Here is a 26,667-nt window from a genome sequence, read left to right as displayed (position 1 = left end):
TGTTCAATTCTGCTGGCCACCCCAAAGAATTACATTTTTCTCTCTGGAGATGGGAATATATTGCCACTTAAATTGTGGCAATATTAAAGTATCACTTTAATAATTAAATACCTCATAATACATTGTTTTGTTATTTTCAATTGAGGGCTTATTTAAGAGAGAAATCTTTCAAATTTGGAACAAATTATGGTTGATGGAATGACTAATAAGTTTCTTTCAATTGCATACATGTTATTACATCTACAGTGGGTTTGTTTAATTCGTAAGACTGGAACAAGATTTAGATACAATTATAGATCAACATGGTTTGTGTAAAGATACTATTAATGTAAGGCAGTGGTTCCCAACCTTTTTTATGCTCCGCACCCCTAAACATTTTTAATATGTTCTCGCACCCCTTAAAGTAATAATTTATTTAAAAATAAAGGTGAAGGTGACCAAAACAAATTTGTATAATCAATTTTTAATAATATAAACAAAAATGAAACATATGGAAAAGAAAAAATATTACAACAAATGAAAAGTTGCATAAACCTACAAAAAAATTAAATTTTCATCCATGCATGAAATTTCTTTTAAAAAAAAATTAAAGAACTAATGTTCAAATGTTCATAAGCCAATTTAAATTTAATGACTCTTGTTTATTGCTTAAGAGTTTTTCAAAACATGGCACTGTGTTGCTGATGGCAATCCACACGTCTGCCTGTGCACCCAAGCGATTTCTAGATTTTGTCTTGATTGACAAAAGGGCACTAAATCCAGACTCGCATAAGTATGTCGTCGCGAACGGGATGTGCACAGTTTGTGCTTTTTCACAAAGTTTTGGAAACACGTCCATTGCCGAACACCAATAATGTTCCAAAGTTTTGCTTTCAAGCTGCATTTCAAGAACACGATTTGTGCGCAGTTCAATAAGATCTTCCTTCAGCTCTTCATCATCCGACATATTATCCAAGTTGAAGGAGTATGGATTTATTTTTAAAAAACTGAAATGTTATCTCGCACCCCTGATGTAAGGAATAGATTACTTCATTATAATTTTCTACACCAATCCTATATTACTCTTCAGAAATTGAGTAGATGGAGATTGAATTTATCTGATCAATGTTTTAGATGTGGTACAGAAATTGGAACTTTTTTTCATGCTACGTGGTCTTGTTTAAAGGTCAACCCTAGGTTTCAATTAGTAAATTTTTGCCATGGATAACAGGGGGTGAATTTTCCTTTAAACCCCAAATTACTTTTGTTAGGAAATTTTGGAAGTGCCAGTGCTAAATTGTTGTTGTCAGATTCTCAATTAAAATGTGTGATGTTAGGAAATGTGTTGCTGTAACACGGAAATCTGATGTTTCATTAACATTAGATAGATGGCATGCCGAGATTTAAAGTTGCATTCCATTAGAAAAAGTTACGTATAATTTAAGGGATAAATATTCCTTATTTTTGCAAATCTTGCAAATTAAAATTATAAAATTTTTCTTTTCCTGATCAATGAAGTTCTCCCTAAAGGTACAATAATTTTATGTTGTCTTTGAGGTCTCTGAGTGTCAACTGATGCAATCCAAATTAATCAATTGTAATTGTTTTATAATGAAATATTATTTATTTTAGTTTTGGGATTAGATAATTTTTAGGGGGGAGGGTGGGTCAACAGAGGTTTTAGTTTTTTTTTAAGTTTTTAGGTTTTTCTTATATTTAGTTTCAACATTTATTTGTTAACATTCTATTATATTGTCTATTATTTGGTCGTGTATATATTGATTAAATAAAATATTCAACAGATAGTGTTAGGTCTGCTTTGTTCATGAATGAGTGAGACAAACACCAGACTGAGTCGAAATCAGGGTTCTTTGTTCTTTATTACCGGATTGTAACACTTGCGACTAACAATGTTAGTCGGAGAATGCATTCTGCCGTTATCAGCAAAATGGTGATTTTTTATACCCTTGGATACATGCTTAGAACATCATCATATCATTACTTGTCCAATGACTAAAACTGTTGCTATCCTTTCCCTGCTAGCTTCCTGCCTCAATCCATCAATGTCTCTCTTATCTTGTAAGTACAAGGATGCATTCACATCTTGTTACAGCCCTGTACAGGGTAACTCCTTACACATTCCCATCTCATGATGTTTTACCTTACAATAGCCATCACTGTTTTTAACATTATCTGCTTATTACCCCCAATTTAAAGGGCAGGAAAGAGACTTCTGTAGAAATAGAGTAGCCAATATACGAGGCAAAATAAAGTCAGGAGGTTTCATTATTAGTGAATATCAGTGCATTGTTTGGTTTGGATGATGAATGTTATTTTTATTTCCAGATTTTTTACTAATTAGGTTACATAACCACCACATAATTGTTCCTGGTTTGTGATACAAGCAGTGTTCACTGTTCCTGGATTAATCTCCCAGGGAGATACAGGGAGGCCACCTGCAAATAAAGAATTTCACTGCAACTTTTTTTTTATTACACGTTTATTTTTCCTGATTTGCAGGGGTTTGTCATCTTCTGAATCTTCGATTGGATCTCTTTAGTTGTTCATCATTTTCTGCGAAGTAACAGAATTGCGGTTAGAAAAGCTTTCTCAAAGGAGATTTTCTATGCAAAAGTTGGCATAAATATACTCTTCAGCTGACTCTGCTGGAAGGCCTCCCATCTAAGACTCACCGACTCTGTTGGGGTGACATCACCTCACAGGGTGAAGAAAACAATAATAAGCTTTCATGAAGCTTTGGGAGCAATACCTCAGTTTCTGGTTGGACATTTAACAACTCAGAGTTCAATCATTTGCAATTATGCGCATTGTTTCTATTGTCTTGGACTGTGGTTACTTCTGTTCATTTCAGTTTTTTTGGCCTCATTATTATCCCCTTTAACCATTCAAGTAGAAGTGTCCCTAAGGACATGTGACATTTTCCAATCCATTCTGCCCTTGCATCTCTCTTGCCCACCATCCCATGGCACTCATTCTGTTCTTCAGTGCAGCTAGCTTTGTCAATCATGCATTGAAAATTTTGCCTCGGACATGCTCAACCTCTTATTACTGCACTCAGACATTCCCACCTGCTTCAAAAGGGCATCAATTATCCCAGTACCCAAGAAGATCGGGGTGGGCTGCCTCAACGACTAACACCTACTGTGATTAAATGCTTTGAGAGATTGGTCATGGCTAGAATTAACACGTACCTAAGCAAAGGTCTGGACCCGCTCCAATTAGTGGATCATCATATTCAGCAGACTCGGTATTGTTGGTTCGCCACTCAGCTCTGGATCACCTCGAAAGCAGCAACTCGTACATCGTGTTGCCTTAAACACCATTATTCCCTCAGTGTTGGTCAAGAAGCTCTAAACCTTGGGCTTCAGAACTCCCTTCTGCAACTGGATCCTCATCTTCCTCATTGGAAGACCACAGTCAGTACAAATTGGAAACAACTTGTCCTCCTCACTGACTCTCAACACAGGCACATCTCAATGAGACATCCTTAGACCACCGCTCTACTCACTATACACCCATGACTGTGTGGCCAGGCACAATTCAAATGCCATCTGATGACACCACAATTGCCAGTAGCATCACAAAACAGCAATGAGGAAGCGAACAAAAGGGCGATGAGCGGCGTCAACCCAACAACCTTGTACTCAATGCTAGCAAAACCAAAAGAGATGATGGTGATCTTCAGGGGGAAGTTTGGAGAACATGATCTAGTCCTTATCGAGGGCTCAGTCGTGGAGAGGATCAAGAACTTTAAATTCCTGGGTGTCAACATCCCCATGTTGAAGCAATCGTGAAGGAGGCTCGCCCACTGCTATATTTTGTGAAATGTTTGAGGAAATTTGGTTTGACAGCAAAGACTTTCTAAACCTCCTCATTTTGTCACATGTGAATCGGTGCCCAAAAAAATGTTAGCTTTGAGGGGTTAAAATGATAAGTGAAATGAACAAGGAGATTTAATGAGGAAATTCCAGAACGTAGGCTCTTAGGAGTTGGAGATGTAACCATCAGGATGAAATGAAGGAAACAGGGTTTTGCAAAAGCATTAGAGAAATGCAGAACGATAATGAAATGGGAAAAAGGAATAAAAGTGGTGGTTTTAAGTGGTTAAGGGGGTTTAGCCAAAAGGGAACAAATTTTAAAATTAAGGCCTTGTGTTACCTGGATGGTATAACTGGGAGACAATGCATTTTTAAAAGAAAATAACTATCTCTTCCTTTTTTAGTGACCATTGTAGGTTACCTCAGTTAGCCACTCATTGTAGGCAGATACACGGGTGAAGACAGTCGGCTTATTCTTTTGGCTGCAGAGGGAGGATCCAAAGCTGACCACACCATGCACCTCCCAGGTCCCTGCAGCATTCTGGCAGTTCAGGGGACCACCAGAGTCTCCCTGGGTGGAGAAACAGAAATACAATTCAGCTACTGCAGAGAAGGCCAGAGCACGAGCAACTGCACGGGTGATTTACGAGTGATTTCTGCAGGCGAACTAACATTGCATCCGGAAACGACTCCGTCACCACCGGCACACACCATCGATTTCTTGACCATTATCCACCACCAACTAGGCTCCGAACAAGTGGAGTAATCCACCACTGGCAGAAGTGCTTGTTGCAAGACGTTGGATGGTGTACCACCAGCTGAAAGGCAACCAATTTGGTCATTGATGGGAGGTGCAGGTGAGAAATAGATAATAATGGCTGACTGGCACTGAGTGATAGGGTGTTCACTACAGCTACGGACTGACACTGTTCACGTCCTCCAAGCTATTCTTGCACTCTTACTGTTCAATCTCAAAATTCAGTTGGAATTTTCTTTATGTTAAAGCTACCTCACTAATCACTGACTTTCACAGAGTGATGTGTGTAGACACGATAGAGGGAGGGCCATTGCTTTCTTTCATCAATTTCCTTGGGATATTTTGAAGGCACAGAGAACTTGACATCCCTTCTAATAGATCACTCCCTGAGCATTTCAGTTCTCTCCTTCCATACTTCCCACAGTGCAAGTCCAGATTACATATATTTTTTAAAATTTAAACATAGAGCATGGTAATAGGCTCTTGTGGCCCATGAGCCTGTGCCACTCAAATACCCAAGCAGACAACATACAGATATCTTGAAGAGAGTGCTGGATTTGAATCCAGATGCTGGTACTGTATTAACATTGTAAAAGAAAACCAATTATCTTGACCCAGATTTCAGATTCAGATTTTAAATTTATTGTCCAAGTACATGCATACAACCCTGGGGGTTCTTTTTCCTGCGGGCTAGGCAGGATTACCACCTACTAGTCGTGCAAAAAAACTATACACAACGTACAAATAAACAACAAAGTACAAAAGTATGAGTCCCTGTTTGAGTTTGTGGTCGAGGAGTCTGATGGTGGAGGGGAAGCAGCTATTTCTGAACCTGGTGGGGTGTGCCTTGTGGCACTGACACCTCTTTCCTGATTGAAAGAGAAACTTTTGGAGCAATGGAGAATGAAAGCTATCTGTTCATGAAGCTGGCTTTAGAGCTTTATGGTCTGTATAATGCATTAGAAACTTCTATAAAATGGTTGGTTTTCATGGACTCATGATGCCATATATCAGATAGCTTGTGATTTATTTAATAATTTTGAACTGGAGCTTGCTACTGAACCTTCTAACAAATCTGTGTGTGTACTGGTTAGGAAAGGAGAAATAACCAGCTGATATTTGACTTCAAATCATTGCTGCTAGGCATAGCAGATAATATGAAGTCTACTGTGACTTCACAGAAAGGGTTGGCCCATGATTAAAGAATTAGCTGCCTGTATTAGCTGAATTTGTAACCTGGAGAGATCTCTCGAGGGTGACCAGAACCCACATAACAGTAACCCAGCAAGGAGGGGAGTAAAATACAAAGAGTGGAAGCAGTGGAAAATCAGTGGTGATGATGAAGGATGCCAAATTATATCCTGGTAGGGATGGGTCCTCTGCTGCCACAGTTGAGTAGTTGTTTCCTTCAATATGATGTTTTGAATAGTCCTTTTTGTGACAGAGTATATAGATATGTTTTTGGGAGGAACTGAGGAGTAGGAAAGGAGAGGTTACACTTGTAGGGGTGTATTATAGACCACCCGGAGGGGACCGAGACCTAGAGGAGCAAATCTGTAGGGAGATAGTAGATATTTGTGGTTCCGATAGACGGTGAAACAGTAAGGAATAAGGGAGCTAAAAGTGATAGGAGAATAAGAACGAATGCACCAAGAACCAAGGTGGAGGGAGAAAGGAGGTATGGCATCAAGGTATTGTGTATGAATGCAAGGAGTGTAAGGAATAAAATGGATGAGCTTGAGGCGCAAATGGCAATGGGAGGTTATGACATTGTCGGAATAATGAAGACATGGCTGCGGGAAGGGCAGGATTGGGAAATAAATGTTCCAGGGTACACGTCCTTTAGAAAGGACAGAAAGTTAATTAAGAAATTGCAAGGGCAAGAGGAATATAATGGGGGTCATTTACAGGCCTCCGAAAAGTAGCTCAGATATCGGTAGTAGTATAAATCAGGAATTAAGAGTGGCATGTCAAAGTGGTAGCAATACGGTAGTTATGGGGGACTTCAACATGAAGGTGGACTGGGATAATCAGACGGGGGCAGGAACACAAGAGAGCGAGTTTATAGAATGTCTACGAGATACTTTCTTGGAACAGCTAGTGGAGAAACCTACCAGGGGGAAGTCGATTCTGGACTGGGTGCTGTGCAGCGACGCAGACTTAATAAGTGACCTTGATGTAGGGGAGCCATTAGGGAATAGTGACCATGGTATGGTTACTTTTAAGCTGCAATTAGAAAGGGAAATGGAAAGGAAGTCGGAAGCATCTGTACTTCAGTTAAATAAAGGGAATTTTGCAGCTATGAGGGAGGAGCTATCCAAAATAAAATGGGAAGATACACTAGCTGGGAGGGCAACTGGGGAAAAATGGCAGGTTTTTATGGACATTTTTCACAGGATTCAGGACAAATTTATTCCAAAGTGGAGGAAAGGCTCTAGGAGATGTAAATGGCAGCCCTGGCTAACTAAGGAAATCAAGTGCATTATCAAGTCCAAATGGAGTAATTATAAGATAGCGAAGCGGAGTGGGAAATTAGAGGATTGGGAAACCTTCAAAGAACATCAGAGGGTAACTAAGAAAGCCATAAGAGACGGGAAAATGAAGTACGAGAGGAAATTAGCTGATAATATTGCGGAGGATAGCAAAAGCTTTTTTAAGTATGTGAAGAGGAAGAAATTGGTTCGGTCTAAAGTTGGCCCTTTGAAATTGGGCAAGGGTGAAATTATTACCGGAAACAAGGAGATGGCAGAGGAATTTAACAAATACTTTGCAACTGTCTTCACCAAGGAGGATATAGGTTATAGTCAGTTAGGGGGTAGTGGTCATGCGGTACCAAGAGACTTGGGGAACTTTACTGGGGAGGTAGGGGATCTAATGGATATCCGGATCCAGAAGCAGGAGGTTATGAGTAAATTGTTGGGACTGAGGGCTGATAAATCCCCAGGGCCTGATGGGTTGCATCCTAGGGTGCTTAAAGAGGTGGCTATGGAAATTGTGGAGGCACTGGTCGACATTTTCCAAAGTTCCATAGATTCCGGGGAGGTCCCTGAGGATTGGAGAGTGGCTGATGTGGTGCTGCTTTTTAAGAAAGGAGGGAGGGAGAAAACGGGAAATTATAGACCGGTTAGCCTGACATCAGTGGTGGGGAAGATATTGGAGTCCATCATAAAAGGAGAAATAGCAGAACACTTAGTCAGTAATAATAGTATAAGGGCTAGTCAGCATGGATTCCTTAAGGGTAAGTCATGCTTGACTAACCTTCTGGAATCTTTTGAGGATGTGACAAAGAGGGTGGACTCGGGAGAGCCAGTGGATGTGGTGTATTTGGACTTCCAGAAGGCCTTTGATAAGGTACCGCACGGGAGTCTAGTGGGCAAGATCAGGGAGCATGGTATTGGAGGTAAGGTGCTGACATGGATAGGAAATTGGTTAAGAGATAGGAAACAAAGGGTTGGAGTGAATGGGTCTTTTTCAGAATGGCAGGATGTGACGAGTGGAGTGCCTCAGGGATCGGTGTTGGGTCCTCAGTTGTTTGTAGATTATGTTGATGATTTGGATGAGGGGATTGTGAATAACATGAGCAAATTTGCAGATGACACTAAACTGGGTGGCGGTGTGGGGTGTGAGGAGGATGTAAGGAAAATGCAGAGGGACTTGGACAGGCTGGAGGAGTGGGCGGCTAAATGGAAGATGAATTTCAATGTGAACAAATGTGAGGTTATTCATTTTGGGGGAAGTAATAGGAAAGCTGAGTATTATTTAAATGGAGACAAGCTAGGGAGTGGGGAAGTGCAAATGGATCTGGGTGTACTTGTTCACCGGTCACCTAGCATGCAGGTTCAGAAAGCTGTGAAGAAGGCAAATGGAATGTTGGCTTTCATAAAGAGGGGATTGGAGTATAGGAACAGAGACGCCCTTCTGCAGTTATACAGGGCCCTGGTGAGACCCCACCTGGAGTATTGCGTCCAGTTCTGGTCTCGAAACTTGAGGAAGGACATACTAGCTATAGAGGGTGTGCAGCGCAGATTTACAAGATTAGTTCCAGGGATGGCAGGGTTGTCATATGCAGCAAGGCTAGAAAAACTGGACTTGTATCCATTGGAGTTTAGAAGGATGAGGGGGGACATGATTGAGGTATATAAAATCATCAGGGGGATAGACAAGGTGAAGTCTGATTACTTGTTCCCAATGATGGGGGAGACGAGGACTAGAGGGCATAGTTTAAGAATACAGGGTAGGCCCTTTAGGACGGAGATGAGAAAGCAGAGAGAGAGAGAGAGATCACTTGTACAGTATTACAGCCAGCAGAAGAAGCTGGGACTGGAACAGGACAAGCTGGAAAGCTTACAGAAAGCCCATTTGTAAGATGGCCTGGTCAAAGTCCTTGTGGTTCATGCAAGAGGAGAGGACTGGCTGTCTAATGTTTCACTTGGAATAAGTGAAACAGAAAGGAGCTCTGTAGTGACCTGAAAGAAAGAGGCTATCATCTAGAGAACCCTGATGGGGAAAGTTTTGTCAGCAAGACGCTGGAGTGGCTGATAAAAGTAAATCAGTGGTGGATGTCCTGGAACAACAAATCTCTTTCTCTCTCTGAAAACCGACAAGAACCTTTGAATCCTTTCAAGCACCAAAGCCTGGTGAACTTTATAAATGTTAAATTATGTTCACACTACAAGAATTGCCTGCAACCAGTGAACTTGGAGAAGTGAGATTGGTCTGTGAACCAAAGAACTTTTCTGAATTTACACACGTGCTCTTAGAATTAGAAAGGGGTTAAGTTAGGTTAAGTAAGTCATTAGTTAAAGATTCTCCATGTTTAAAGATAATTAAAAGCAACTTTTGTTAAAGTAACCATTTGTATCTATTACTGCTGGGTTGATGGGTCCTCTGGGCTCGTAACATTTTAAACATGCACGTGACAGGCGTGCCATTCAGTTTGTTTGGACAATAGGTCATTATGTATGAAAATACAGTATTGAACAGGATGAGCTAACATGATTAGTGTCTGGGAATATACAGCACCACCAAAGTTAGGAGAATATTTACAGCCAACCTGAAATCTGGAAAAAAAATGACCCACTGTTTGAAATCAAAACAAGCTGATGAATGGAATTGAAGGAAGTAGGAGACCTGATCAATCAGGTTACTATTAGCATCTGAGCAGTTTCTACTGATTTTCAAATGATATTGTGCAAGTTATTTTCATGGATGTTGTGCAAACCTAGACTTAAGATCTAAGAACTCACAGCAAAATAATTTTCTGTAATTATAACACGTCATGTCACTAACATTTATTGTTGCCGGTTGTTAAGCTCTGGACAAGTTAGAATTTGTCCCTTTCCTAATAATGAGAACTATTCATGTTCTCACTTCTCACACTGCCTCCAGATGGGTAAGCTGTTGTATCAGGCCAAGTGAACAATTCCTCTTCGTTCTTGTCCCTGAACAGAGAGAGGATAGAGCTCCCTTGTGTCTTGTGAAGGTTAACCCAATGTCTCCAAAATTTGTGTTCATCTCAGCTCCTGATAAAATGTGATGCTTCAGGGTTTGTTTAATGTTATGATTAGCACCTATGTTTTAAAATGCTGTTTTTTCTTCATTTTTAAAAAAAAACATTTAGTTTGTTTTCTTTCATCAACCAACTTTTATGCTAAAATATGTCTTTTTTAAAATTTCATTTCTACCCTCAATGTTTACATAAATTGTATTATTGCTGACCATTTCTCAGTGTTTTCTAGGAGGAATATAATTCTCAAGGATACTTCTTGTTCTTTGACTTATTTTTGCTCTCATGTTCACTTATTTGATCATAGATCCAACTTGTTGATTGCACTATGGCATCAATGGAAATCTAGTAAGTGTTAGTGAAACCGTGTCAGTTAATCATTGTCTAAAGCAGTGGTTCTCAACCTTCTTTCTTTCCACTCACATACCACTTGAAGTATTCCCTACACCATCGGTGCTCTGCGATTAGTAAGATGGGATGTGGATGGAAAGAAAGAGTTTGAAAACCATTGTTTTAATCGTACCTCATTGACTCGTTATGTGCACGGTTTCACAACTCCAAAGGAAATGGGCCAATGACAATTTTTCTCAAGCAAAATATTTCAGTGACAATTGTGTTGAGTGGTTCTCAACCTTCCCTTCCCACTCACATAACATCTTAAGCGATCCCTCACTAATCACAGAGCACCAATGGCGTAGGGATTACTTAAAGTGTTAAGTGAGTGGAAAGAAAAAGGTTATGAATCACTGGTCTAAAATAACAAACCTGAATTGCCTGAACTTTCCAATACATTTGGTCAGCGAGTTCAGTTTGGGTATCCTTGCAGCAAACCAAGGAATTATTAAATTGTTCTTTGATTACACGATTTCTCCACTTTTCAATGAACTGACAAAAACTCACCCTTCAGCAATCCCCAACCAGTGATATAACAACTTTCGCCGTTTTTAAGAATTGTGCCTGGGGCAGGGATACATCCCAACTCAATTTTGTCATTGAGGACAACGGGTTCAGCAAGTTTGACAAGAGCGATATCATAACTGAGTAAAAGAAAGACAAAAATACTTCATCATTTACAGCTGAGCACAGTTTTCTTGAGGTTGCTGCCGAAAGTACCAGTCATCTAACTAGGGGTTACAGAGAGAAGGCGGGGACAGGGTACTGAACTTTAAGATCAGCCATGATCTCATTGAATGGCGGAGCAGGCTCGAAGGGCCGAATGACCTACTCCTGCTCCTATCTTCTATGTTTCTAAAATGATCTTTGGAGAACCATGTTTTGAATTGAAGTGTTATGCTATAATTTTAAAAGGAACAATAAAATCTCCTGAAAATGGCAGGAGTTGTAGTTGTTGCTCCAGAAATATTTTTCATTTCATCTGAATAATTAAATATGGGGAAGGTCTAGATATTTGATCCCCATCACAATCATCATTTCCCTACATATCTTCTCTAACCCTCTCCCTGTGAATTTTATGAACATGAACCTCATCTCCATCGTTGGTGTCACATCCAAGATGAGCTTTGGACCATGCCCTCTCCTACTTCTTCCACATCACCCGACTATACATCCAACTCGTCTCATCTGCTACTGAAATCCTGATGCACGCTTTGGTTTGGTCTAGACCTGAAACTATTCCAACTTGTCATTTTGTGTTCTTCCTTTTTTATACTATCCACAAATTGGATTTTCAGAAAATAAAAGATCTCATGGAATATTTTCCTCCCCTTTTGTGTGAGGAGTTCAGACCTTAAATTAATTGGTATGATTGAAATTTTTTTTTAAGTGAAGAATCATGAACGTAGACCCAGATTTCTTCTCCTTGGCCAAGATGTAGATGAGTTACTACAAGCAAAGGATTGGAATTATAACCAATTGTTTGTGGTAGTGACACTTGTTCTTGGATAGACTGGAGATCTTTAGATAATTGCCCTATTTATTACACTTGTGGACTGTACTGCTCTCAGACCATGTTATAATTTAATACCTGAGTTTGTTTGAATGACAGAAGGGGGCCATTCACCCCATTATACTATCCTCAGTCAAACTTAAAACACTAAATCTAATCCCACCTTCCATGGCCTATTGCCCTTCAGCTCACAGCTTTTCAAGCACATCACCAAGTGTTGTTCAAACATGATGTGGGTTTCTGCCTTTACCATCTTTGGTAAAGTGAGCATCATTGGTGCTACGATGTACTTAAAGCAGCAATGCAGCCATTTACCCGAGATGTCCATGTTCATCGCTACATGAGCCTTCTCTCACCTCTCTTCTTCTTGCCCCAGCAACATAACCACCCTTTCTCCTTAATTTATTGACCTAATTTCCCTGTGAATACTTTTCAATCAAGCACTCCATTGACCCGTAACAAGAGCAAGCAATTAGTCATATTTCCCTTCTACTGACCCATTGGCAGCGAAGATCATCCTGAACTTCTCATGGGGGATCATCTTCTCAACTGCAACATAAATGGAGCCTGCTTCATCCTCTGAGAGGAGCTGTTTGCCGAGACCCACTCTGTACGTGTACTTGTTGCTGTGTGAAGATAATAAAACATCAGAATAAAAATCTTCAGAACACTACCCCAATGTTGCACGACTAGAAACTCTCGAGTCTGAATGACTTAATTGGGGCTGAGTGGAATAGTGGAGTCAATCATCGTTCATCATCAGCACTGAAGTTTTAAAATTTAAATTTGACATTCAGCACGTTGACACACCCTTCCAGCCCATGTCACCCAAATACCCCAATTAACCTACAATCTCCGTATGTTTTGGAGGGTGGGAAGAAACTGGAGAACCTGGAGAAAAGCCTCGTGGGCAATGGGGAGAATGCACAAACTCCTCACAGTCAGCGTTGGATTCGAACTCACTGTAAGAGCGTTGCGTTAACTGCTACACTAACCAAGCTGCCCTTTATTGTGCCCCGATGGAATGATGGGCCACGAATGGATCAAGTCTCTATCATTCATGTCCAACCCAGTCCCGCTTAAGTTTCAAATGTTCTTTATCTGTCAAATGAGTTTCCCGTAAAAAAGGCCACATCTACTTTAAATTTTTTTAAATAAGCAAGTACTTTCTTACGCTTTATAGGATTATTCAAACCCTGAACATTAAGAGAAGCAAATTTAAATTTCGACATGTCTTACAACAGTTAGAAAACTGTTACTCCCTTACCCTCTCTTAATATGATCAAAAAAAAGAAAAAGAAAAAAATTTTTTTTTTTTTTTTTAAACAAAAAAACCCCTTCACTCTTTAATCTAATAATACAAAAAAAAAGAAAAAAAAAACAGGTAGGAGGTTAAAAATACCCCCTCCCGTCTAAACCGCGCAATGCGGTAACTCCCAAAAAAAAATGGGTGTGAGATAACTCACACGTAGCAGATGACTTTCAGAAAATAGTGCCCATCCAGTTCTCTCCCCCAACTCTCACTTCATCTTAAACTAACATCATCATTATTTAATATCCCTTTTTTTGGAAAAAAAAGCATTAGAAAAAAAAGGACAACTCTTCTTTTAATCAGCTCCAACTGCCGAGTCACCATTACGACCATTCCTTCTTGGAGCATGGCTCTTTTCTTCCATCTCTTGTCTCCTTGGAGATCGCGGCGGACTATATCTCTGTTGAAACTGAGTGATTGGCAGCTCTTGAGGAAATGCTATAGCTTCCTTTGGAGAATCAAAGAACTTTGGTTGGTAACCATCTTGAAAAACCTTCAAAATAGCTGGATATCTAAAGGTTGCCTTATAACCTTTCTTCCACAACAATTCTTTAGCAGGGTTGAATTCCCGTCGTTGGAACATAATCTCTTGACTCAAATCCGCATAGAAGAAAACTCGATTATTTTGAATCATCAAGGGTGATTTTCTCTTGTGCATTTCTAATAGCCACTCGTAAAATTATTTCTCTGTCATAATAATTTAAGCAACGAACCAAAACAGGTCTTGGACTTTGACCTGAAATAGGTCTTCTACGCAAAGCTCTGTGAGCACATTCCAGTATTATACCTTCTGGGAAATGTTCTTGACCCAGCACCTGCGGAATCCATTCAGTAAAACATTTTCTTGGGTCTGGTCCCTCCATACCTTCCGGCAAACCAATAATCTTTATATTGTTCCGTCTGGATTGGTTTTCCAAATAATCAATCTTTTTCACCAAATTTTTATTTTGAATTTGTAAGTCTGCAACCATTTTGGTCACATCAAAAACTTGATCCCGTATTTCGTCTATATCTTCTTCAAACAAATTAAATTTATCTCTCACTTCAAGCTTAAAAGCTCCAAACTCAGCCATCTGTTGAGAATGTATTTTCACCAGGGTATTAAACCTAGTACCAAGTTCAGTCATAATCTTGGATAATCCCTGCATTGTATAAGATAATTTAGATTCAAGATTCACAAGAATCTTTTCAATTGGAAGAGATTCTGGCTCAACAGATTCCTGCTTCTTCTGCATAACCAAAGGATCTTCTGTTCCTTCCTTCAGTCTGGTTGCCTTCCTTGTAGTATGACTGCATGTGGAAACCCAGGCCACAGCCTCTCCAGCAATGACTGGAGGACGCTGGCCGGGGTTTTCCCCAGTCCATAATGTATTAAGTTCTCCCAGTACATCAAGTTGTATAGGTTCTTCTATCTCAAGAGGTGCAGTTTGCAGTGCCACCACTACAGTTGACAAATTCCTTTCCCCAGCCGGTGTTTCAGGTGGTAATACTTCAGCTGATGATACTACAAGCGGTTCATTCATAACATTGCCGTCAGATGCTATTGCACATGTGTGAACCTGAGTAACTCTTTGTTCTAAAGGCTGTTTGCCGCCCTCTTTAAGGGGCTCTACCGATGTAACATAGAGCTCTGCATCCGAACACTGTACCTCTCTCCCGGGATCCATTTCACTCTGAGTCCCGGTGCCTTTTCTACAGGTAGGCTCCAAAACCTGAACTTTTGGAAAATGTAGTTTTTTTGTCATTTTATTTTGCTCTTTTTCACCAATTGTACCATCAGAAGTTAAATTAACAGCGCTGAAGTTATCTAAATTTTAAAGAATTTTAACGGGTATTTCTAGACAAAACAATAAGATAGAGTCAGGAGAGGACTGGAAGGCACGTCTGATTCTTACGCCATCTTGCCATCTTACGGATAGTGAAATTGAAATGGCTATAAAAGATATGCCAAATGGAAAAGCGCCTGGTGGAGATGGTTTTTCTATTGAGTTTTACAAGACTTTTTATGTTGATATATCTTCCTTATTTAAGAATGTAATACAACAACTTTATGATACTTTTCAATTACCTGCGTCCTGTTCTAATGCTATAATTACAGTTATACCAAAAAAAGATAAAGATCCCTTACAGGTAGCTTCTTACCATCCTATATCTTTGTTAAATGTAGATTATAAAATAGTGGCTAAAGTTATGGCTAATAGGTTGGCTCAGTATTTACCAAAGATAATATATTGTGATCAAACAGGTTTTATAAAAAATAGGTATGCTTCGGATAATATTCTAAGATTAATTACTTTGATAAATAGATCTAAATCTCTGAAGAATTATCCAATGGTGGTTTCATTGGATGCAGAAAAGGCATTCGATAGAGTAGAATGGAAGTTTTTATTTAAAGTACTTGAAAAGTTTTCGTTTGGTCTCTTATTTATTGGTATGATTAGGGCTCTGTATAATGATCCGAAAGCTAGAGTTGTTACTAATGGTTTGCTTTCAAGATCTACTAGACAAGGATGTCCATTATCACCCGCCTTGTTTGCTTTAGTTATTGAACCTCTAGCACAATTAATACGTCAGAATGATAGTATCAAAGGTATGAGAGTCTTGAATGAAGATTATAAAATAAATTTATTTGCGGATGACGTTTTGCTGTATTTGGTGGATCCTGATGTTTCTCTGCCAGCACTTCAAGATTCCTTGGAGATTTATGGTCAATTATCTGGTTATAAGGTTAATTGGACTAAAAGTGAAATTTTATCAATTAGTAAAGATGATTATTCAATGTTTAGAAATATTACGAATTTGAAGTGGATGAAACAAATTAAATATTTGGGAATTAATGTTAATACTCACTACCAAAATTTATATTCACTTAATTATCTTCCTTTAATGAAGAAGATTAAGGCAGATTTAGTTAAATGGAAAGATTTACCTTTGGGTTTATTAGGAAGAATTAATACTATAAAAATGAATATTTTTCCTCGTATACAATATTTATTTCAATCAACTCCTTGTTGTTTACAAAAAAGATTTTTTAAGGATTTATATAAAGTAATTAGGGATTTTTTGTGGAAAGGAAAATTTCCTAGGGTGGCGTTGAAAAAATTGATGTGGGATTTTCAATTTGGAGGGTTACGGCTACCTAACTTTCAATTTTATTATGAAGCAGCTCAATTTAGATTTCTTAGCGCATTAATGGCCACACAAGATACGCCTAGTTGGGCACAGATAGAATTGGCAGTTATTTCTGAAAAATTTTCAAATGAATTTTTATTTCGATGGACTAAAAATTTGTTATGAACTTATGATGTACCAATATTGAAACATTTAATGAATTTATGGACAAGTAAATTACATAAAATAGGATTGAAAAATAAGTGGTCAGGAAGATTACCATTATATAATAATCAACTTGTTCCTTTCACGGTATCTAATACTATTTTGAAACAATGGGAGGAGAAAGGAATACATAATTTATCTGACTGTTTTTTAGAAGGTAATTTTTGTTCTTTTGTAGAATTGCAAAAGGGATTTGATATAAGTGGTTATTCTATATTTGTGTATTATCAGTTAAGATCTTTTGTAAAACAGGTATGCGGTCGTCAAATGAATTTACTCTCTGAAACTGATTTTGAGAAATATGGGCTCTCATTTCCAAAAAAGGGTTATATATCAGGTTTGTATCGTATTTTGTTGGAAAGTGAAAGTAAAATAGATTGGGATAAAGATAAAATGAAATGGGAAAAAGATTCAAGTTTAACAATAACTGAAGAAGATTGGTCTGAAATCTGCCGTAATAGTGTTCAAAAATTGATTAATGCTAGATTGGCGATGATTAATTATAGTTTTATACCTCAATTATATTTAACACCCGAAAAATTTTTAAAATTTGGTTTTAGTAAGTCAGATCTTTGTTTTCGTTGTGATCAGGTTTCTGGTACTTTTTTACGTGCTGTTTGGTTGTGTGATCGGTTACAACAATTTTGGAAAGGTATTCAATCTGTATTTAATAATCTATATAATCTTCATATTGTATTAGACCCTGATATATTTTTATTAGGGAATATGCAACCGTTGATTGATTTAGAATTAGATAATTACCAGATCTCTTTTATTTACTTAGCGCTGGCAGTGACCAAGAAATGTATAGCGATTACTTGGAAGAATAGAAATGTATTGTCTTTAGATAGGTGGTATTCAGAGATGAAGCTTTGTTTGGTTATGGAAAGAATATCTTTTTCTATACAAGATAAGATGTCTTTTTATGAGTTAACCATTTATTGATTATATACAATTTAAATAAGTTTGAATTAATCATTTTTTTAAATATCTTTTTTCTATATATATGTTTTCTTTTTTTTTAGTTTTTTTTATTAGTTGGTTTTTTTTCATTTAAGTTCTTTTTGTTTTTTCGTATATATTCTTATATAATAAAATATTTTTGGATTAATAATTAATATTTTTATTTTTGTTTTATATATATTGATCTTTTTTTTAAGATATATATATATTTTTTATTATACTAATAGTATTAATTCTTCACTCTATCGTGGGGGTGGGGAGGGGGGGTTTAGGGGTTAAAAATAGTTTTTTTTTTAGTCTTAGTTTTTAGTTGTTAGGGGGAGATGCCGAGATTGGTATTGTATTAACTATGTTACTTTGTACTTGTATTACTTTATTTCGTATTTTTTCTGTATGTGAATCACTTACTTTCTTCATATGTTAAAATTAATAAATAAAGTTTCAAAAAAAAAGTCTCTATCATTCACTGGGACTGTAATTTGGAGGGGTGCGGGCAGAGAGGTATGGACATTACCTGGGGCTGGAACTGTGTGATGTGATATGGGCAGTCCAAAACAGTTCAAATACAAAATGAATTTGGGCTCAACTCAGCCACAAATTGGTAATGATCTGACAGGTTGGCAGAAGCACAAAATGTCACAGTAAAATTGAACCTCCCTGCAAACTAAGTGAAACCACCTTCTTTGTGCTGTAACTCACTGGGGGTGTTTGTTGCTGCCCTGAGCATTCTGAAAAGACAAAGCTGTTTCAGAGAATTAATCACCAGGGAAACACAAACAGCTCAAAACGAACATGATACGTTTTCAAGTAAATCAGGGATGGTTGGTTCTCCTTGTAGTCTATAGCTGAGATTGAGCAGAGATGTTATGCGAGAAGGGATGTTATGGAGGCTTATAAAATCATGGCAAGATAAAACATCATAGCTGTTTATCCAAGCACGGGAACCTAAATGAGGGGGCAAAGATTTATGATGAGAAGGAAAGGTTTAAAAAGGACCTGAGGGTCACCTTGTTCACACATCAGGTGGTGGCCGTATGGAGTGTGAGCTACCAGACAAAGTGATAGAAGCATTTAGAGGACATTTTGAGATGGACTGGAAAGGTTGAGAAAGACATGAGCTGAACATAGGCAAATGGGACTAGCTTGGCTAGTCAACTTGATTGGCATGGATACAATGGTCTCTGTGCTTTTAAATAGTATGGCTCTATGCAGCACCTCATTAGGATAGTTAACATCAAATAAACACAACCTTATTTGTGGTGCTAGTCTGCAATCAAACAATATTATGAGAGAATACAATCTCGAATGACAGTAACCAAAACAAATCCCTTAGCAGTCAATAGACTTCCACCAGATCATTTCCCCATTGGAAACAAAAAAAGCAGTAAACTAAGATATGCTGTAAATGTTTTACAGGAACATCTGCAGATGATACAATCTTGAGCAACAAAGGATTGTTGGACGAACTTAGCAGGTCAGTCAATGATTTAAACTTTTTAAAAAATTCTGGAATAAAAACAGAAAATGCCGGAAACATTCAGCAAGTCAAACAGCACCCAATGAAAGAAAAACAGAGTGAAGATTTCAGGTCAAAGACTGTCTGAAAAGTGGATGCATATTTACACTGGCAGATCAGCCCCAACATTCCGGGATTCTTGTGATGCAAGAACATAAGAAATAGGAGTTGGCCATCTGCCCCAATGAGCTTCCTCCGACATTCAAAGGATCATGGTTGCTCTGACTGTGAACCAAACTTCACGTAACTGCCTTTTCCCCATAACCCTTAATTACCCTTCTTTGCAAAAAATATATTTAACTCTTAAATATAGTTAATAACAGAATTCCACAGATTGACCACTCTCTGGGAAAAACAGTTGCTCCTCATCTCTGTCCTAAATCTCCATTCCCAAATCTTGAGGCAATGTTCCCGAGTTCTAGTCCTAGTGAAAACAGCCTTCCTTCCTCTATCTGATCTATTTTCATTATTTTATATTCTATAAGAGCCCCACCCATTCTTCTGAATTCCAGCAACTCAACCACTCCTATAGGCTAACCCCCCCCCTCATCACTGGGATCAACCCGGTGAACCTCCTCTGTACCACCTCCAAAACCAGTGTACAGTAAAAACTCCCGTGGTATGGAATTCAAGCAACTGGCAACCTCAAGAAACTGGCAAAAAAAAAATGCACAAAATAAATAGGTAAAAAAATACGGAAGCTTAAAGTTGGCACGCCTTGCCATTAAAAATCACTTCACATGCAATCTTGTCTGATGTTATCTTGGGTGGAAGGTCCTTGACAATGAATGTTTAATTTTTTTAAAATGTAGACATAAACATTGAAACAGGCTAATTCGTCCCTACAAGTCCGTGCCACCCAATTTGCACCCTATTAACCTACATCTCCTGAACGTTTATAAGGGGTGGAAGGAAAGCAGGAGTCCATGGAGAAAACCCGCCCGGACACGGGGAGAATGTACAAGCTCGGGAGTCAAATCCCGGTCAACCACCTGGATGTAGCTTGGTGCACTGTCTTTGCCAGGAAAATTCATGACTACATTTTTAAATGCCTGTTCATGCTGAAGGCAACATTGGCTTCACACCTGCACTGAGTGAGTGCCCAGGCATGCTTGGACCCACTAAAACAGCTTGCTTTGTGGGCAATAGACTAGTAGACTTAAATTATGACAGGAAACCAAAAAAAGGTTGTATCTAAAAAAAAGTTAGTTTTAAGAAACTTTTAAGGTGATTTTCGTGATCAGCAGCCCAAAATCCATAAAATACACCCAATACTCTTCAGGAACCAAAATCTTCACTGTCCATGCTCCACTGATTTTGCTGCTTCAGGTTTGCCCATTAGTGTCCAATATTATTTTAGGCAAATTGTACCAACATCTAATTTAAAACATCTCTTGCAAGTCATACAGTAGTCTTTCTAAGCTTTTGATTTTGCAGTTCCATCTCTCTGTGCATTAAGGTATTAAATGTCAATGCTGCGCAGTTCCTTGACTCAATAGTTCCGGCCATTTCAATTATTCAAATATTTATAAATAGGCCTTCCACCCAACTTTTGTAATATGATCTACATCCTGCCGTAAGCTGGTTGTCCAACAAAACTGTCCTCAAGCCTCAGTGTGGTCAAGTCCTAATTGAGGAAATGTTTGACATTCCCTTGCCAATGGATTCACACCGACGCCTTGAGCTGGGGAAGCTGCCTCATGGATCTTTGTGCCATTTCCACTAAGACGACAAATCTTGTTGCCATCTTATTAAGTTTGGCGTGTCGCTTAATGCACATGCTAATCTGCACCAGAGGTGTAAATTTTCAATTTAGATGTAAAACACATGAGCCCATGTCTCCCAAATACCAGAATTAACTTACAACTCCTGTACATTTTGAATGGTGGGAGGGTACTGGAACACCAGGAGGAAATCCACGCAGGCACGAGGGGAACGTACAAACTCCTCGAAGTGCAAACAGCGGCGGGTCGTTGGGCGCTGTAACAGTGCTGAGCTAACCGTGCCTCCAACCGTAACTTGTGCCGCCCAACCGTAATGCTAACTGCGTCACTGTTAAAGTCGACCCCCGCTGTAATAAGACATGGAGCAGACAACAGGCTCTGTTGCATTGTGCTAGCAAGAGTGAGGGGTACAAAGAAAGAGTACATAATGTGATTCATATTTTGCTCTGATTCCCATTCAAATCACAAAGCATTTAGGTACAGCTTACATTGCCCTTTAAGATGAAAATGCTGTGTGAAGTTTCAAATGCTCCTTGCAGCTGGCCATCTGGTTTACATCACACTTTGTTCTCTGCAGTTTTTGTGGTTTAGCAACTTCAGAACATTTAGATATGCCATATATCTTACTCAATGTGCTTTGTAACTGAGGACTGCTTAATCTACTAAACCTGTAACTCTTTGTTGGCCTACTTACCACAGCAGACACGCTCCCTTCCCATAATTCTTTACACCAACCAACCGTAACTGAAATATTTCAGGAATTCGGTTGAAGAGGGTGTTTGGTTTTGCTCTTCATGGGATATCTGCTGTATTGCCAACATATTTGTTATCATTGTGTGAAAGTCCATTTCCTTTTTTATTATTTTATTTTATTTTTATTCTTTTTTTTTATATATATACACACAATCACACAACACTACATGCAACATTTAACAATCTGCCTGCAGCCTTTTCAAGGATGCTTGGTTCAAAAACTTGTCCATGTCTTCCTCGGAAATGCTTCCTGTACTTAAATGAACTTCTCAAACTGTCTCAAGTATCCCATTTATGCTATTCCAGTCATCTTGTGCTCTGTTCCCTTTGTGCATGTGTTAAACCTACCATCAGTTCAAGGAATTCTTTCTAATCCTTCCTCTTCACCAATATATCATCTTGTATTTTATGCATTTGTATTTTATGGTTGAGCATTTCAGGTAAACATAATCTTATCAAGTAAAGCATGAAAATCTGCAGACAGCGTGGCTGAAGTAAAAACACAAAGCTGGGGAAACTCAGCTGGTCAAACAGCAAAATAGCAAAGGTAAAAATACAGAACTGATATTATGGGCTTGAGCCCCTTCGTCAAGGTGTGGATAGATGTTGGCAGGCACCCAAATAAAAGAGTAATGTGGGGGAGGTGTGGTCACAAAGGCGGGATGTAATAGGTGGAGAAGGGAGGGATAGAACAGCAGCAAGCAAGGGGAAGAGGGATGGCTGGGTGAATAGAGAGGGAGGGGGGGGAGGAGAGCTGGAAGACAGAAGGAAAGGAGGGAGGAGGAAGGAGTGGAGACCAGGTTATCAGAAATTATAAAAATCAATGCCATTGACTGGAGAGTACCCAGACAGAAAATCAGCTGCTGTAACGATCAACGTAACAAGATATAACCATGCAGTACAATCCTTTAAACCAGGAACAGCTAATTTCACCAAAAATAACTTACTTAATGCAATGCGCTGCAGTCATAACCCATCTGGGATTAATAAGAGTTCCCCCACAAGTGTGACCCCAGCGGCCTTCTCTCGAAATTTGGAGGGAAATCTGCAAAACCAAAAAAATAAATCAAATGCTCAGCTTCCAAAAATGTTTATTTAAATACAACTTTATTTAAGTGGTTTCCTGGAGTTCATTTTCCCAGTTTTATTCCTTATGTTTGTTTGTTATAATTTGTCTCTCCTGAATACAGGGACATCATAGCTAACTCACAGCTGCTCACACTAATCATCTCCTGAATAAAAGTCGACCTTTTTTTTTTGAAGAGAAAAAAAAAAATCGCTATTTTTGGTATATTGCAATGTAAAAGTTGACCCTCCCTATTTTTTGTCTCCGTGCTCACCAATCTGATCTCCCAATGCCCTGACCACGATCCCTCACCTCGGCCACCCGCAAATCTAAGCTCTCGAAGCCCCAAGCATGGACTTTTCACCCAGTCCCGGCCATCCGAGCTCCCGACACCTTGAACGACTGTGGTCAAAAGTGTGAAAGAGCACCACCCCCCCACCAAATTTGACCCGAGAAATTGATCCCCAAAACTCGACTATTACACGAATATATACGCTAGTTGTTGTTTGTGTGTTATGTCTGGTTGCGTGTCTGCGTATTTTGAACCAAAGTCCGGAAAACACAGTTTCATTGGGGTGTTCTTGTACAATCGGATGACGATAAACTTGAACTTTTCCCAGCCAATGTAAAAACATAAAGCAGTGGTACTTTGTATTGGACTCAGCCCTGATGTGTGGCTCACAATTCAGATGGATGGAAAAAGGACTGCCACAGGAGGAATTCTACCACAATGGAAAAAGAGGGGGAAACGTTCCTCTTTACCTTTTTCCCATCCTCTCCATTATACTTTGCTTTGTGAGCTCTGCAGGATTTCCATCAATATAATTTTAGTCCTCTGGTTAAAGAGGAAAATGTCTTCAACAATGTAAGAACGCATACTTCACAGTCAAAAATATTTGCCATCCAGACATGTAATTGAAAAGATAAGCAAAAACTGGGCCAGGTCATTTGAAGGCATAATCAGTGAACTTCCACAGCATGAACTCAAGTTGATGACGCCATCCAACTTCCTCCACGAGACACACCAGGGCTCCTAATTTCTCTCTCAGGAGAAACAATCAAACTTTCTTAGCAGAAGTGAGTGAAAGTTGGGAAACTTTCTCAGGGGCAAACCCTTCATGTCTTAATGTCCATGAGTGTTCAGACCCATTCTTGGAGTCTGAGCCATTTTCCCATGGCTGCAGATCAGGAGCTGAAACATTGTTTGGTTATTCCCAACCCTCGATCCACCTTGATGGGATTTCACTGGGATCGGCAACTCATAACATTGGGTTGTTACTGATCTGCATGACGCTATCCATGAGCATGGTTCTTGTGACAAAGGAGATGCCACAGTCCAACCTGTTGGACGATTAAACACTTTAAATATAAATGCAGCTTGGTTAGTGAGTTGACATACCTGCCACGGCCAGCTATTTGGTCTGGCATCCACACCACCTACTACTCTGGAGAGGATGGGTTGGTATACAGGAGTACCACAACCGTAGACTGCAAAAGGAGACAATGAATTAGTCTCAAACTTTGATTGTACACTCAGCCTCATTTATCTGAGAGATTTTGCTGCCCATTGAACCACCCCTATTGTAACATGGCTGGTTTAGAACAAAATAGATGGCACAGTTAATGCAGCAATTAACGCCAGCGACGCCAGTTCGAATCTGGCGCTGACTGTAAAGTATTTGTATGTTCTTCCCGAGTCTGCGTGGGATTCTTCTGGGAGTTCCACTTCCCTCTGGTGTTCTAAAGAAAGCCAAGGTTTTTCTTACACCAGCATGGCATTCGAACCCATGTCGCTGGCGCTGTCACAATATTGTGTTAACCGCTATGCTAACTATCCCACTCTAATTTTATAGGGTAAAGATGATGTTTCCCCTCTTCAGTCATGTTCATCCTTCTCTTTTCCCCCGTGGACTGTTGGTGAAACTGGAGGCTGTCATGCTTCCAAACAGCAATAGCACTTACTCATCGAAGCAAGAGTGTTCTTTATTCCATATTGCCTCAAAGAAGTGATGACGAGTTCCCTTGAATGGCAATGAAGGAGGAAACTAAATTTAAGTACAAAAAGAGGACTCACCGGTTGCGATAAGCAGAGCGGCCAGGGCACAACGGATCATGTTTGAAAATTGCAGGATCTCCACACACTCTGTGATGTTTTGATTTATATTTAAGCGTGAAAAGAAATTAACCTTGAGGAAGGATCCTAATGGTGGGAAAAAACAACATTGAACAGAAGTTTGTTAACGATCAGTTGAGCTTGCAATTTTTCTTCTTTATCTTAAACACTTCATTCCTTGAAAACAATCCCCCAGCCGGTGCACATTGACAACATCAGCTCCTTTGAATTGACCATCATCGCAGGAACACCTGGAGGTTACGTGCTTTGTCCCCTGCTTCATTCCCTCTGCACTCATGATTGCATAGCCAAGTTCAGCTTTAATGCAATCTATAAATCCTCTCGCAACTCCTTCCTCTTAAGGGGAAATGATGAATTGCAGTAGAGAAAGGAGAGAATCTGTTTGGATGGTACCAGAACATTAGTCTCGCTTAATATCAGCTGGACCAAGGAGATTATCATGGAGTTTAGGAAGGAGAGGCTGCTGGACCATGACGTAACAGTAGTCGGCCTCAACAGCAACAACAATAAGTTGCGATATAGAGAAGAGGTGGAAGACCTTGTGAAACAGTGTGAGAAAACCCGAGTCTAAACATGGACAAGACAAATGAGATTGTGGACCTCAGGAGGACCAGGGGTGACCACCGTCCACCACACATTAATAGCTTAGTAGTGAAGAGAAGGGAGGGAACCACGTTCCTCAGAGTCCACAAGAAATGACATACCCTGGACACAACATCTCCTCGCTTGTCAGGAAGGCAAAACAGCGACTGCACTTCCTGAGAAGGCTGAGGTGGGTAAGGCTACCGGCTACCATCATGTCAACCTGCCTCAGGAGCCCTATCGGGAGCATCCTAGACGGCTGAATCACAGTGAGGTGCAGATGCCGTAGAGCATCGGATCAGAGGTCAACCTGCGGTACCATAAAAGCAGCAGAGAGAAACACTTGCGTTCTCCCTTCCCCTCTCCATCAAAGTGATTTTCCCAGATCATTGTTTAAAAGTCACATTGCACAAAATTGCTCTTTGCCTGCTATAAGGCAGACAGATTTGCCATCGGCAGAAATGGCCTGAGGCACCTCTTACAGAGAAGTAAAAGAGTTAAACCCCAGAGTTACCGAGTTCTCCAGCGCTTCCGCAGCCTCCACAGAGCCCAGCCCAAACCATTGGTGACCCAAGCTCCAGTTCCGAACCTCCGACACAGTCAGAAGCCCTTCAGCATCCCTTCGCATCCTGGTTCCGGTACCCCTCAGCCAGTTTCAAGCCAACCTCCAGCAGTCCACAGCCTCCGAGTCGTCAGTGGCCCGCCGCATGGGTGGGTCCTTCAGCCACAGAGACCACCCTTACTGGTTCGCCGCCGTGGTTACTGTCCCCGTGGATCATCTCCTCAGTTTCAGAGTAGCATCTTCCAGCTATTCCTGTCAGGAAAGATACCGAAGTTTCAGAGCCAGAACCACCAGGCTGAGGAACAGCTACTTCCCACGGCCTGTGAATGACTGTTAAACTGCTAAAACAACTACACACGATTCCTTTTATTAATAATATTCATTTTAATATGTGTACATAGAATCTATATACATACACATCATTTGTCTGTATGTGTTATATCTGTATGATATCTTTGGGAGTCGTCAGTGGGGTCAAAATTGTCACATGTTCTCAAGGGCATAATGATCCTTTCCCAGCCTGAGCCTTTACACTAGTCTGGTCTAACTGTCCAAACATGCAGAAAAACTGTCTGGTTGCTTCTCTGTCCTCTGCCTGCATTTATTTAAGCCATTTGCAGGGTCCCTTCCCTCATCCTACATTGTGGAAATGGGCCCTTCCGCACAACTTGACCACGGCGACCAAGATATCCCACCCACACTCTGCCTACATTTGGTCCATAATGTCTCTGA

General features: G+C 39.8%; 1 protein-coding gene and 1 long non-coding RNA gene across 2 annotated transcripts in view; one reads left to right on the top strand and one right to left on the bottom strand.

Moving 5' to 3' along the window:
- The window catches only part of LOC138754566 (uncharacterized), a 37,905-nt gene that overhangs the window by 4,789 nt on the left and 6,449 nt on the right, over window positions 1-26,667 (top strand). The window contains exon 3 of the long non-coding RNA XR_011351825.1: window positions 19,015-19,072. This is a non-coding gene — a long non-coding RNA (uncharacterized lncRNA). The remainder of the gene's footprint in view (window positions 1-19,014; window positions 19,073-26,667) is intronic.
- On the bottom strand, window positions 1,792-25,053 carry LOC138754565 (chymotrypsin-like elastase family member 2A). The gene is made up of 8 exons (XM_069919005.1): window positions 24,732-25,053; window positions 24,057-24,145; window positions 22,539-22,636; window positions 12,485-12,613; window positions 10,982-11,118; window positions 4,491-4,636; window positions 4,240-4,389; window positions 1,792-2,553 (listed from the first exon to the last, which is right to left on the bottom strand). The coding sequence occupies exons 1-8, from the start codon at window positions 24,769-24,771 to the stop codon at window positions 2,536-2,538; spliced, it is 807 nt and encodes a 268-aa protein (XP_069775106.1). The 5' UTR covers window positions 24,772-25,053; the 3' UTR covers window positions 1,792-2,535.

Source organism: Narcine bancroftii, chromosome 2 (genome assembly GCF_036971445.1).
Source record: "Narcine bancroftii isolate sNarBan1 chromosome 2, sNarBan1.hap1, whole genome shotgun sequence".
In the NCBI taxonomy this organism is placed as follows: domain Eukaryota; kingdom Metazoa; phylum Chordata; class Chondrichthyes; order Torpediniformes; family Narcinidae; genus Narcine; species Narcine bancroftii.
Note: the sequence above shows the minus strand (reverse complement) of the source record. Positions and strands in the feature narration are given on the sequence as shown.

Bases quoted from the DNA above. Each gene is read 5' to 3' on its own strand.
- LOC138754565 (XM_069919005.1), bottom strand. From the start codon at position 24,771: ATGATCCGTTGTGCCCTGGCCGCTCTGCTTATCGCAACCG. The intron at 12,614-22,538 runs GTAAGTTATTTT...ATCTTCACACAG, and splicing joins ACTGCAGCGCATTGCATTAA to CAACAAGTACACGTACAGAG. The intron at 4,390-4,490 runs GTTAGTTCGCCT...TTCTCCACCCAG, and splicing joins GAGTCGTTTCCGGATGCAAT to GGAGACTCTGGTGGTCCCCT.